The 14554-nt window shown below is 39.4% G+C and overlaps 1 protein-coding gene across 1 annotated transcript in view; it reads right to left on the reverse strand.

Moving 5' to 3' along the window:
* Positions 1 to 448: 448 nt before the first annotated feature.
* The window catches only part of LOC136864761 (galactosylgalactosylxylosylprotein 3-beta-glucuronosyltransferase S), a 135946-nt gene continuing 121840 nt past the window's right edge, over positions 449 to 14554 (reverse strand). Inside the window, exon 7 of the mRNA XM_067142127.2 lies at positions 449 to 785. Within this exon, the coding sequence (XP_066998228.2) occupies positions 739 to 785 (47 nt within the window). The 3' untranslated portion in view covers positions 449 to 738. The remainder of the gene's footprint in view (positions 786 to 14554) is intronic.

The raw sequence follows: 14554 nt of genomic DNA on the forward strand, positions 1-14554 counted from the left end.
TGTTCTACTTTTAAGTCGTCCGAATGGGAAAGAGGCTTTAGCCCACTCACACTAAATGAGAGAAAAGGACCAAGCTCTGTCTTCCAAGGTTTGAAATATTTCACTTTTGGAGGAGGGCTACCACCAGTCACATATAGCTGTGCCTTCCTTGCAGCAGCATCCATCTGCAATTTCAATTTCATGCACACATTTTTAGTGCTGAGATTACTTTCTGATCTCACAAATAAATTTATTTCTTGCATAGAAAAATTAACACCATTCTCTCTCTCAACCAATCTGTGGATGATCAGCTGATGCAAGCATAGGAAAATAAGACAACGTAGGCTTAATACTCCTGTCAGTAGAGAGCATATAAGTTTTAAGTTTACCCAATCTGTCAAAACATGAAATGTACATTTAGAACAATATAGCAAACCTGTAAAAAAAAAAAAAAAAAAAAGAAACAAACTAATATCCAACATCCGTATTTTAATGCAAGTTTCTGGTAGATACTTCACAATTGCACAGAAATGGTAGCATGGAAGCCAAAGAAACAAGTGATTTATCCCCCAGGTAGTTATCTCCTGGGTAGCTAGCTAGTTTACCAGCAGATGGTAGAACCAGCCCTAAGTGATCAATAGCAACTTAATATTTAAAATTGTGTAATTCATCACGACACCTGTAACAGTACTGCGTTTATAGATCTACAACCTGAAAAATAAGCACAGAGAGCATTTATTTTCATTTTTTCATCTGCATTCAGATTGTATGGCTGATTCCATCCTTAGTGACAACAGTTGTAACACCTGGAAAAAAAGAAAAATATTGTCGTATCAATGAAACAATAACAGTAACACTAAAAGCTAGAAACTCTCAGTTTAGTATAACTAACGAGAGTCAGTGCCACATGTTAAACACAGAATGTAATTATTTCAATCCACAGTCGAACCTGACTTATAAGTTATTCTATTACAAGTCTTCTGCATTACACTAAGTTACTCTTTTTTTATTGGTACATTTTCTCAAACACTAATTTTCCCTAGTCGTTACAACAGATCTGTCTTCACTTATATACACTCATCTCCATACATTAAAGGATCTTCGAGATCCATGAGAAATCATTGTGTCATGGTGACGATGTGCAGACTACACTGTGGTAGGGCAACACAAAAACACGTGGAAAACCTGGCAGTTCAGTACAAGACCAATCAGTGGGCCTGATACACAAAATTCCCTTAAAAAAAGGAGAAATTAAAAATCCACCTTAGTCAATAAAATTCCATATATATATATATTAAAAGCAATTATAAGATAATTAAAAACTTTGGTACATGTTTTGGCCAATATTTAGGCCTTCTTCAGCCACGTATTAAATCAATGAATAGGATAAAATGAAAAAAAAAAAAAAAAAGACTAAACAAACTATCTGAAAAATTGCCAAAAAAGTTTCATATAAAAATGTCCATCTTGATGAAAGGTAACAAAAATGGGAATCAGCCTGGGCACTTAAAGAATCACTTCTTGAATGATGGAGACAATACATTCTTGTTGTGTAAATCTATCAACGTTAAAACATTAAGACAACCACTGATGATTAATATGTAAAGCAGCACACTCAGTGGAAGAATAATTGTGTAAAACAAGTTTTCCTTTTTGAAGTAAACATGGAATATTGGCCGTTAGAAAGTGTTTTAGAACGTACATATGGCCACGTGTATTTCCAATTCAGTGTTCAAAAGTCAAGTTTAATGGCTGGTGTTTTACCACTTTGATTCTCAGATATGTTTTGGATAAGCTATCATGGTTACAGTTGGCCACCAGAAATGTTTTAGAATGTATATAACATTATATAATACACATTTCCAATTTGAGTAAAGGTTATGTTAAATGGCTGATGACCCAACTGTCGGGTCGAAACTAGTCCCATGTGTACAAAGCTCATATAAAATAACATGTCCTGACTGACCGACTGATTCATCATCGTGGAGCCGAAACTACTGGACATAGAAGAAATCAAATTTTGGGGATACATTCATATTACAGTAGGTGCTCCCTAAGGGAGGATTTTAGATATTCCGTCGCTAAAGAGGAGAAGGGGGGGGGGGGAATTGTTTAAATGAGTATATCTATATCTTAAAAACTTAAAAGTTTACAGACGTAAAAATTGGTATTTGGAATCTCCTTTAAAAATAAACACGTATTTTTTGTTTTTGGTATATCCCCTTAAGGGGGATGAAATAAGGTGAAAAAATGGGGTTGAATAACTTTTATGAAGATACTTATATCTCAAAAAGTGAAGATATTATAGACATGAAAAGTGGTACTTGGAATCTCCTTTAAAATTAAAGGGACATGTATTTGTTTTTGGAAAATCCAATTAATGGGGGGGAGTTAAGAGGAGTGATAAGGGGTAAATTAAAAAAAAGGCTATATCTACAGTACATCTCAGAAACGTAACAGGTTATAGACATTAACACTGGTATTTGGAATCTCCTGTAAAAGACAAGAAACACAGTAATTTGTTTTCGGAAAATCCACTTCAGGCGAACTGAAAGAGGGGGTGAATGTTTAAAATGAGCATATCCACAGTACATCTAAAAAAACTTAACCTGTTACGGATATGAAAAATGGGTATTTTTAATATCTTTTAAAAAGAAAGAAACCTCCATTTAATTGTTTTTGGAAAAAAAAATACTTGGGGGAGGGGGAAGGACTGAAAAAGGGGGGTTGCATTATTTTTATTAGGATACTGGTATCTCAGAAACTGAAGGTTACAGGTGTAAAAATTGGTATTCTGAATATCCTTTAAAAATAAAGAAACATGTATCTCCCCCCCCCCCCCCCCACAAAATCCACTTAAGGGGCTGAAAAGAATTGAAAAACGGGTGAATTTAAAAATGAGTACTGTTATATCTACAGTATATGTAAAAAAAACTTAACATGTTACACACAGGAAACTTGGTATTTGGAAAGTCCTTTAAAAATACAGGAACATGCATTTCTTTTTGTTTTTGGAAAAGGCACATAACAGGGTTGAAAAGAAGTGAAAAAAGATTTGAATTTTTGTTATGAGGATGCTTATATCTCAAAAACTGGAGGTGTTACAGACATGAAAATTGGTATTTGAAACCTCCTTTAAAAATAAAGGAATATGTACTTTTTGGTTTTTGGAAAATCCACTCAGGTGAGGGGGGAAGGACCGAAAGGGGTTGAATTACTTTTATGGGGACCCTTATATCTCAAAAAACTGAAGATGTTACAGATGTGGAAATAGGTATTTGGAACCTCCTTCAAAAATAAAGAAAAATGTACTTTTTTCGACTTGAGAGAAGACTGTTTCTCACATATACAGTTCTATGTCGCATGGTCATGTTACCCACAAAAAACAAAACCACAAATGTTTACAAAGAGTTTCTGGGGTAAATGAAACTCAATTTTTGGTGAGTTTTTATACTTTGGGTATTTTCAAATAATGTCTTAGTACAGTACCGAGGAACGATTACCTTTATCAAATTACGAAATCGACGCAAGTGAAGACGCGGGTAACTGCTAGTATATATATAATACAATAGTTTGTAAAATAAAGTGGTGTTGATTAGGTGGAGCAAAAACCTTCGCTATACTTATCTATCATCAATACGAAACATGAAACTTGATGGAGTGGCCAGCTCGCTCTCAGGACTAAAATCCAATTGAACATGCATAGGACGCTCTAGGCTGAAGGATTACAGCCCTAATACTGTCACTGACAATTGTTGACCTCCAAATGGCTCTTGTTCGGTAATGTGATGCGTTACCGCAAGCCATGCTGTACGGCTCAATCCAGAGTATGGGGAGCTGTTGTGCATCCTGTATTTCCATTCCAAGGTCATTACACCCCATACTGACGTTCTGTATGCCACCAGAGCAGGGACACTATGAACATTCAGTGTCACCCACTATCCATGTCTGGTTTCCGTGTATACCTGGTATCAGTAACACTATGTCACTATCCGTTCCCATCTTTTCTCAAAATTCACTTAAAAGTATTTTCGCTTTTTCAGACATTCACTTCACACTGAATTAACACAAAGATCATTACATCTGATGGAAGGTCCACTTATTCAAGTTGTGAACATCCCCTTCAAAGCTATATAAACTATTACTCGTATCTTCTATTCAACAAGGTATACTTTGTAGATCGAATGGGTCCATGATACACACAAACGATGAATATCAGCACCATGATCAATTCAAGACTCAAGAATACTTGTTTATTATAAGGACATTGGCAAAATCCAACACCACCATTCACAACAATTTAATAGTTATTTTAATCCCAATTTTAAATGTGTAGTCTGACATTTCATCATTGTTTCAGATTAAGACTTTACTTAAGACACACCAATTTGTAATATTTTATTGGTGGTTATATATACGCATGTATTCCCAATTTTGATGATGGCTGAAGATGACCTAATGTAGCAAGGTCGAAACTAGTACCAATAATATAAGATATAATATTAATCTAACGGTATTGAATAGGTGGACCTTTCTCTACCCTTTGATACTGTCACTAGTCAAATTTTTGCCAGGTTACCTTTTAGTGCACACATTATCACCATGTCGCATGTTTTTCCGTGGATCTCTAAGATCCCTTAACTTATGGGCATGAGTACTACTGTTACATTAAACTCATCCTTAACTTGGACTTACAAGCATAGGACAACATAGAATGGAGTTTGAAGGAAGACTCAAACAAAACACTTTACATAGTTGCCAGGTGGAAATGACCTGCAGACTGTTTTATATTTATATTGCCAACTGGAGTATAAGATACGATTTCTTCAAAGCAATTGGGTGAATATTTAATACCGTATTTTCTCGCATAATTAATGCCCTAGCATAACTTACGCATCCCAATATTTTTGGGTCCAAAGTGGAGAAAAAGAAATGTTCACGTATTTGATGAACGTACGTCTTCGAACATCCATCACACAGCTCCGGATGCGCTTCGAAATAAAGATGTCAACTACTCAGGTAGCAGCCTACCTACTGTGAAACCGGGCAATGTGCTGTTATCAGCTCTTTGCTCTCCCAAATAGGAACCACAGGTCAGACGCCAATCAGTTTCCGTATGCCACAAAGTCGAACAATCTATAAGATGTTGAGTGTTATCGTATGTGCTACCAGAAGCAAAAAAGAACGATGTACTGTAATGCTTGCTGTAACAGGTGATGGCAGAAAGCTTGCACCTTATGTTCTAAAACGAAAAATAATGCCTAAAGTAAAATTTCCGTGAGGGATCCACGTTCGTATCCAAGAAAAAGGGTGGATGGACACGTCACTCGTACAAGATTGGATACGAACGGTATGAGGAAATATAGCAGGGGTTCCTCCTTCGATGCCCGGCCCTTCTCGTGTTGGACAGTTTTCTTTCTTTACTGGTATGTCATTATTATGTACTTACACGAATTGCATTTTTATTAGTACCTGTTTTACTTCAGGCCATATCGTCAAGCTTGTAACGGGAATAATAGTTTTTCAGTGTCGGTACTTCAAACACACGTGTCCAACTTACCTGATGTACCCTATTTGACTTTTCTGAAAGAATCTCACGGCAGAATTTTACGCTAAATGATGATTAACTGCAAATGAGTTTAACCAATTTTGTGTATATTAAATTTGATGTATCTCATCATCATCATCATCATCTTCCTTCCAAGTATTGGGCCCTGTGTCCCGTTACGGTCTTGCATTTTTATTTTTGCAAGACTTGAAAGCAATCAAATGTCCTTCCAACGGGTTGCTAGCCTGAAGGAAGTGATGTATCTTTTAAATGCAAATATGTTTTTTTAAATATCTGAATTCCTCGACGCATCCAAAATTTTCGCCTTTATTTTTTGTCACAAAAGTGTGTTAATTATACGAGAAATTACATATATTGTAAGTCCATTCTTAAAAAAACCTTCATGTACTTTAAGTCAATTTGTGTGTGTAAAGAGAAATTCCAAAAGGAAACAACAAACCTTTGAATTGCCTTCAACAAAAACCCGTCCTTTTTCTAAAAGTTTCACTAATAAAAGGTAGCTTCAAAACATAAGGTATCAAGAGCTTGCAAGAAGAAATTTAATTTTACAGGCAGGTGTATGGATACACAACAGTATGGCACTCATACGCATTACTATTCTACACAGTCACAATTCTTGTCCAAGAACAGGGAGGATGGTCCAGTGCCTCCCACTGGAAGCGCCATAACCAGGGTTAGGAATTTTAGGTGCAAATTTCAGAAGAAAAAAGGAAGGGAAAAGGTGCTCTTTTAAGGTAAAAAGAAGGACAAAACTGGTTTATTCAACTAATTCAACGATTTCTCTTTTCTCTATTCTAGTTTACTGAATTACAAACAAGTACATCAAATTATCACTCATCAAAAGAAAGAAAAAACATGAAGACATTAACCCGATGGGTGCTACACCCGCCTATAGACGGGCTGACGCGGTCGGTCCAGCACCGATACGCCTCTCTATAGACGGTGCGTGAGAAGTTCAATTTTTTTGAGTTTCCCGGTTCACTCTCGAGTGTCAATTTGATCTCTGACATGTTCTTCCATCTGTTGTGCATTATGTAGAACTAATTGATCAAAGATTATAGCTTCGGCAAATAACTTGCAGAGCTTTTTGTAGACGTCTGTGGAGTTCATCTGTGATGGAAACAAACATGGCGGTACAACAATCTAGTTGCTCTTTCAGCAATGTTATTTCGGATCAAAGAATCTTTCAGTTATTAACCACAGCGGAATGTGATGGAGATGATGATTTTAATGAATTGTTAAGCAATTATGAAAGTGAGAGTGATACAGAATGTGCCAAAAATATTGTATATGAGAGAGAAACAGAGCCGCCTCCTAAACGAAAGAAGAAAAACAGGGTGAGTTAAAAAGCTATTTTACCACTATTTTTGTGGCGGATGGATTACTTTTCTCCACCAGACTTTCAAGTAACTGTGACAGACTCTGAGGGCCAAGTAGTGTTTGATGATAACTTGAAAATCATTGATTAAAAAAAAAAACCGCTTGTGCCAGTGGAGTTGGTGCAGATAACAAATCAACATCACAACCAACTAGTAGAAAACATTTAACTATCACCACGTTCCAGGTTTAGGAAGTATTTTAAAATATCAACTTATGCACTTCTAAGAAGTTACATGTATTAGTTGCCTACAGATTTGAGGAAATAATATTGTTTTGGGCTCTTTACTTTGTATAAAGGTAATGCATGCATGGGCACAAAAGTGTAATTTTGTTTTCTCTCAAAATAATATTGAACATAAGTGTAGGATTTTCCATTGGTATTTAAATTTATGAAGAACAAAAATTTTTACATATGAATGCAAAAACTCACCACTGTGGTACTAAACAGTCAACTGGTAACTTAGCACTTAAAAGGTTAAGCAACTCTACATTTTCAAAAGTAAGTTTGTTTCTATTAGTAGATAGAATGTCTTTGTAGATGCTAAAACTTCTTTCAACATCCACAAAAACCAGTGGGGCAAACCTTGTATTCACTCGGAATGGCAACTCTACAGATGTGGCGAATTCCTCAATGTCTGGATTCTTCTGAAGACTAGACTCAAGTTCGTCTTTGGCAAAGCTATCTAACTGCTCCCTCACAGAAGTAAAAATATCCCATTGTTTTTCCTTTTCCAGACCTTGTTCCTCTAATCGTTTAATAACTGCAGTCAGGTACTTGTAACTATGAACACAATATAGTTCTGTCTGCAAATTATGTACACTGACTGACAGAGCAAATGCAACACCAAGAAGGAGTGGTCAGAACTTTATGCCAATTGCAGGGTAGACTGACGTCACTGAGGTATGCTCATGATGTGAAATGCGCCGCTGTGCTGCGCACGTAGCGAACGATAAATGGGACACGGCGTTGGCGAATGGCCCACTTCGTACCGTGATTTCTCAGCCGACAGTCATTGTAAAACGTGTTGTCATGTGCCACAGGACACGTGTATAGCTAAGAATGCCAGGCCGCCGTCAACGGAGGCATTTCCAGCAGACAGACGACTTTATGAGGGGTATGGTGATCGGGCTGAGAAGGGCAGGTTGGTCGCTTCGTCAAATCGCAGCCGATACCCATAGGGATGTGTCCACGGTGCAGCGCCTGTGGCGAAGATGGTTGGCGCAGGGACATGTGGCACGTGCGAGGGGTCCAGGCGCAGCCCGAATGACGTCAGCACGCGAGGATCGGCGCATCCGCCGCCAAGCGGTGGCAGCCCCGCACGCCACGTCAACCGCCATTCTTCAGCATGCAAGACACCCTGGCTGTTCCAATATCGACCAGAACAATTTCCCGTCGATTGGTTGAAGGAGGCCTGCACTCCCGGCGTCCGCTCAGAAGACTACCATTGACTCCACAGCATAGACGTGCACGCCTGGCATGGTGCCGGGCTAGAGCGACTTGGATGAGGGAATGGCGGAACGTCGTGTTCTCCGATGAGTCACACTTCTGTTCTGTCAGTGATAGTCACCGCAGACGAGTGTGGCGTCGGCGTGGAGAAAGGTCAAATCCGGCAGTAACTGTGGAGCGCCCTACCGCTAGACAACGCGGCATCATGGTTTGGGGCGCTATTGCGTATGATTCCACGTCACCTCTAGTGCGTATTGAAGGCACGTTAAATGCCCACCGCTACGTGCAGCATGTGCTGCAGCCGGTGGCACTCCCGTACCTTCAGGGGCTGCCCAATGCTCTGTTTCAGCAGGATAATGCCCGCCCACACACTGCTCGCATCTCCCAACAGGCTCTATGAGGTGTACAGATGCTTCCGTGGCCAGCGTACTCTCCGGATCTCTCACCAATCGAACACGTCTGGGATCTCATTGGACGCCGTTTGCAAACTCTGCCCCAGCCTCGTACGGACGACCAACTGTGGCAAATGGTTGACAGAGAATGGAGAACCATCCCTCAGGACACCATCCGCACTCTTATTGACTCTGTACCTCGACGTGTTTCTGCGTGCATCGCCGCTCGCGGTGGTCCTACATCCTACTGAGTCGAAGCCGTGCGCATTGTGTAACCTGCATATCGGTTTGAAATAAACATCAATTATTCGTCCGTGCCGTCTCTGTTTTTTCCCCAACTTTCATCCCTTTCGAACCACTCCTTCTTGGTGTTGCATTTGCTCTGTCAGTCAGTGTATTTTCTCTGGTAACAGAAGTTATTGTGCCTTGGAAATTGCACCTGCGTCGGCTGGATCCAAGGAAAGTACAAACACACTAATTTTGTAAAAATTCTCACATAACATAGCAGCCCACTCAATCCATGATCCCTAGTGAGTAATGACCGGGAAATTTGAAAGGGGCAGGCCAGTGGTTTCCCTGTAGGCAACAACACGACTCTGAGCTTTCAGTAGACTCTTCTTCAGGGCAGAGATGAACTGATTTGCGATGTCATATTCATTCCTTATGGATTCACAAACCCCGTGAAGGACATGAAAGAAGCATGTCACATGCTTCAACTTAGGAAATAAAGGTTTCAATTGGTTACAGCTGAAACCATGTATGGAGCTTAGTCCGTAACCACAAGAAGTTTTTCAAATTCGATACCAGTAGGCCAAAGTTGTTGGCAGTAGTCCATAATTGATTGCATTAGTGTACTGGCATTAGCTTTCTGCAGCTCATACATTTTTATCAATATGGGCTTAACATTCTCCCCTGCTGAGGGAAAAGCTAAAATGTTCAAAACATATCGTTCCATTGAGTCTATGGTTTCATCCACAAAGATTCCTACATCGCAATCAGACAGTTTCTCCTCGATTCATTGTATGGTTTATTTGGTAAACAGGCTCCATGCAGTTTTTTTAAAAGTACTTTCATCGGGCATTGACATCTTTGTGTATTATTCAAGAAATCCCTTGAATGCTGGATCGTTCACTTTATTGAGTGGAATTCCTGCTTGTGTAAGAGCTGCTCACAAATCAAGGATTAATTCCTTCAAATTTTGGCTTTTTGAAGAACTCTGTTGAAACGCATTTCGTAATAGAGGTTGCTGTGATTTGTTTGCTTGAAGAGTCTTATTCATTTGATGTTGAGAGCTGGAAAAATGTGTGGTTTGATGCGGTCTCGCTGGTGTTTTTCATCTAACAAAATTCTTCAATCACAAATAGTACATCGCATAACAGTTCCATCAGTGTCTATGAAATCTTATTTGAATTCCTGAGCCACAGCAATAAATCGGGCACTGGACACCCTTGGCATGGTAAAATTTAGTAGTACACTCGTTTAGTAATGTAACAAAGTGCTAACACCAGTTCACTTGCTAACTCAATGCGACTATCACACAACTCACTCGTTCACTTGCTGTCCACACTCTCTTATAACACCGCGACAGTTACCAGAATGTTCTCATTCATGCTGGAACTGCAATCTCAGCAATTTCTGGTAGCTTCGAACAGAATCCAGTCTCAATTCTCGGAACTACGTGGGTGCGGTTGCTGACATCTCTGCGTCACCAGCTTCCACCACCATGTGAACAGATGACGTCTCTCACAGTAACAAATTCACATTCATGAACAGCAGGCTACTGATTCTGGTGGGATAGAATCACTCATTGTCAACTGCAATATTGTGGGCTACATTATAGCGGTAAAGGGAGAGATACAGGTTTCCACTGTTGCAGGTGTGCTTTCAAATCCTGCGTGGTGTTTAGCGAAACAGGTAGGCTTACTATTCGCACGTACACAGCAAGCTGAGGAGACGTTAATTGAAAGTTAAATACTTTATATTGATTAGAAATCTTATAGAATAAATTGGAATTAAACTTAAAAGAAAAAAGGGGGGAAAAGGGGATTATGGGTATGGAAGGGGGAAAAAGGGTTAAAGATCCCAAAAAAGGGAAAAAGGTGCATGAAAAATGCCTCTTTCCGCAACTAGAAACAAAATTTCACACTGTGATATCTTTCCGAACAGCCTTAATTTACCCTAACAAAAAAGGTGCGCACCTAAAAATCCTAACCCTGGCCATAACAATTCCGCATGCTGTTTGCTGCATGTAGTCTGGCATTGTCATGCAGCAATACGATACCTGCCAAGAGAAGTCCAGGTCATTTTTGCAAATTGCTACTTGCAAAGACTTCAGTGTGTCACAGTACATGACTAGCAGCATTCACGGTCACTCCCCTGGTGAGAAAAACAACTGTCTGGACCATCCTTCCTACAGTCCCAACATAGCACCCAGTGATTTCCATCTCTTTGGGAAGATGAAGAAGCACCTGAGTGGTAAGCAATTCAACGATGATACAGCCGTTCAGCATGCCTCATGACATGGATTTAGGGAATGGATGCAGAATTCTTCCATGCTGGCACTGACGCCATGTACTGATGGAACAAGTGCTTGGGCAAGAATGGTGATTACCGTAAAAGACCCCCTTTTTTTCACTTTTACAGTAAAAAAATGTAAGGGGGTCCAATATGTGATAACCTCAAGTTTTGTACAGTAAACACATGACTTCTAGGCTATAAAGAGCTATAATTCTCTAACAAACTTATGATTGTATTCTGAGTTTTACCAGCTATTTTCGTTGGAAGGCAGTATTTCTCAATTTAGAAAGACAATAAAAGGTGAACACATAACTTTTAGGCATACATATAAAGTAAATGTAGTAAGTTTTAATTACTCTTATATCACGTAATTAGTTTCATCTTATTAACCAAACTCATTACAAAGATTCGTCTCACTTCTTACTCGAGCCTGTAGAGAAAAGGAAGAAGGGTATCGTATCATTGTATTATGCAATATTAATCTAAAGAACTTAATGGCCAATCATTTGTCTCTGTCACTCGAGTAGTAGGTCTACCACAAAGTAAAAACCTGATCACTGCTATCATTTAAATTATCGTCTTGTGCTACCAACTTCACAGCTACCGGTGTGTCGCCATTCCAAAAGATGTCATCTTCACTGCCATCTCGTCGGCCATGCACTGCCATCAAGAGCATTCGAGATCTCATCTTGTTGAAACTTTTAAAAATTGTTCTGTTCCCGGCTATAGGGTCCAAAACGTGAGAATCTATTCACAAATTATTTCAGGAGATGGTCTCTTTTATTCCCTGCCACCCCTTCTGAATAAAGTCATGCTGCAGAAAGCATGCCAACCCACCAGCTGATAACTAGCGTATGTTACGAGGTGTACTTCCAAATGTAATACATAGTGACCGGATTATTTATTTAGCGTATGGCTTATACAGACAATATCAGTAATATATACACATATTTACAGCTGAGAAACAAATTAATTTGTGCTTCACAATTGAATATCAAGTTTTTCAATCCAACGTACAGCTTCTGGAGATACCAGCAGGAAGTCATCTTCATCACCGTGATACGCTCGAATCTTACATTCCCTGACGATATGATGAACAGTCTGGTGTGGAGCTCCGCAGTCACAGTCTGGATTAGGTAGCTTTTTCCACTTATGGAGAGCGGCTCTGCACCGGCCATGTCCTGTTCTGATTCTATTCAGGGCTGTGCAGGTCTTGCGTGGCAGGTAGGATCCACTTGGAAGTTCGGGACCTGAGAAGAAGGTATGAAGGCGCACATCCGTTGCTGCTTCCCATCTACTTTTCCACTCATCAAGAGATTTAAAATCCTTAGCATCCATGTTAGCAGCATCACGCAGAGTTGGATGGCGTGATTTCAGTCTATTAAGATTCAGAAGTGGCAGGTCACTATTCACGGGTAGACTAGGATTTCTTGAGATCTTGTGGAATTCCTTCATAAGGGCATTAGATCGGCATAGATCAGGTGGCATTATACAAGTTAGCAGTAGAAGCCAATGAACTGGAGTAGATGTGATTGCGCCAGATATGATGCGCATTGTGGTATTAAGCTGGGTGTCAACAAGCCTTGTATGATGACTGTTCATCCAAACAGGTGCACAATACTCAGCACTTGAATACACCAAACCTAGGGCTGAAGATCGCAAAGTGGTTGCTGAAGATCCCCAGGTAGTTCCACACAGTTTATGAAGGATGTTATTTCGAGACTTCAACTTTTGTGCTAAGTTCACGAGGTGTTGGTTGAAGGATAGTGTACGGTCCAAGATGACACCAAGGTGACTGCGGCTGTTAAAAGCCAGACCTTTTTTAAAAAGTATTTTTCATGTTTGTTCTCTTCATTTAACTTATAAGGATTTACCTGAACAGCTGCAATTGAGATAAGAGAGACCACCTTGTTTAGGTTATGTATGCTAAGTTCCATGACGGAAAGAATAAAAAGAAATAACTGGAAAGCTTGCTGGATTTATGGATATTTACAGGTGTTATATTTATAAGCTATAAACATTTTTGTTCCATTGTTGTTGTTTGAGTCATTAGTCCACAGACTGGTTTGATGCAGCTCTCCATGCCACCCTATCCTGTGCTAACCTTTTCATTTCTACGTAACTATTGCATCCTACATCTGCTCTAATCTGCTTGTCATATTCATACCTTGGTCTACACCTACCGTTCTTACCACCTACACTTCCTTCAAAAACCAACTGAACAAGTCCTGGGTGTCTTAAGATGTGACCTATCATTCTATCTCTTCTTCTCGTCAAATTTAGCCAAATCTATCTCCTCTCACCAATTCGATTCACTATCTCTTCATTTGCGATTCGATCTATCCATCTCACCTTCAGCATTCTTCTGTAACACCACATTTCAAGAGCTTCCATTTTCTTTTTTTTCTGAGCTAGCCATCGTCCATGCTTCACTTCCATACAATGCCACGCTCCACACGAAAGTCTTCATAAACATCTTTCTAATTCCTATATCAATGTTTGAAGTGAGCAAATTTCTTTTCTTAAGAAAGCTCTTCCTTGTTTGTGCTAGGATGCATTTTATGTCCTCCTTACTTCTGTCATCGTTAGTTACTTTACTACTCAAGTAAACAATATCCATCTACTTCCTTTAAGACTTCATTTCCTAATCTGAAATTTCCTGCATCACCTGCTTTTGTTCGAATGCACTCCATTACTTTTGTTTTGGACTTATTTATTTTCATCTTGTACTCCTTACCCAAGACTTCGTCCATACCATTCAGCAGCTTCTCGAGATCTTCTGCAGTCTCATATAAAATAACAATATCATCAGCAAATCTCATGGTTTTGATTTCTTCTCCTTGGATTGTGATTCCCTTTCCAAATTCCTCTTTGATTTCCTTTACTGCTTGTTCTATGTAAACATTAAAAAGGAGGGGGGGATAAGCCGCAGCCTTGCCTCACTCGTTTCTAGAATGCTGCTTCTTTTTCAAAGCCCTCGATTCTTATCACTGCAGTCTGATTTTTATACAGATTGTAATTAATTCTTCGTTCTCGGTATCTGATCCCAATCACCTTCAGAATCTTAAATAGCTTGGTTCAATCAACATTATGGAATGCCTTTTCCAGATCTACAAATGCTATGTACGTGGGCTTGCCCTTCTTGATTCGATCCTCTAAGATCAGACGTGAAGTCAGGATTGCTTCACGTGTTCCTACATTTCTTCTGAAGCCAAACTGATCTTCTCCCAACTCAGCTTCAACTTGTTTTTCCATTCTTCTGTAAATAAT

This window comes from Anabrus simplex, chromosome 2 (genome assembly GCF_040414725.1).
Source record: "Anabrus simplex isolate iqAnaSimp1 chromosome 2, ASM4041472v1, whole genome shotgun sequence".
Lineage (NCBI taxonomy): Eukaryota > Metazoa > Arthropoda > Insecta > Orthoptera > Tettigoniidae > Anabrus > Anabrus simplex.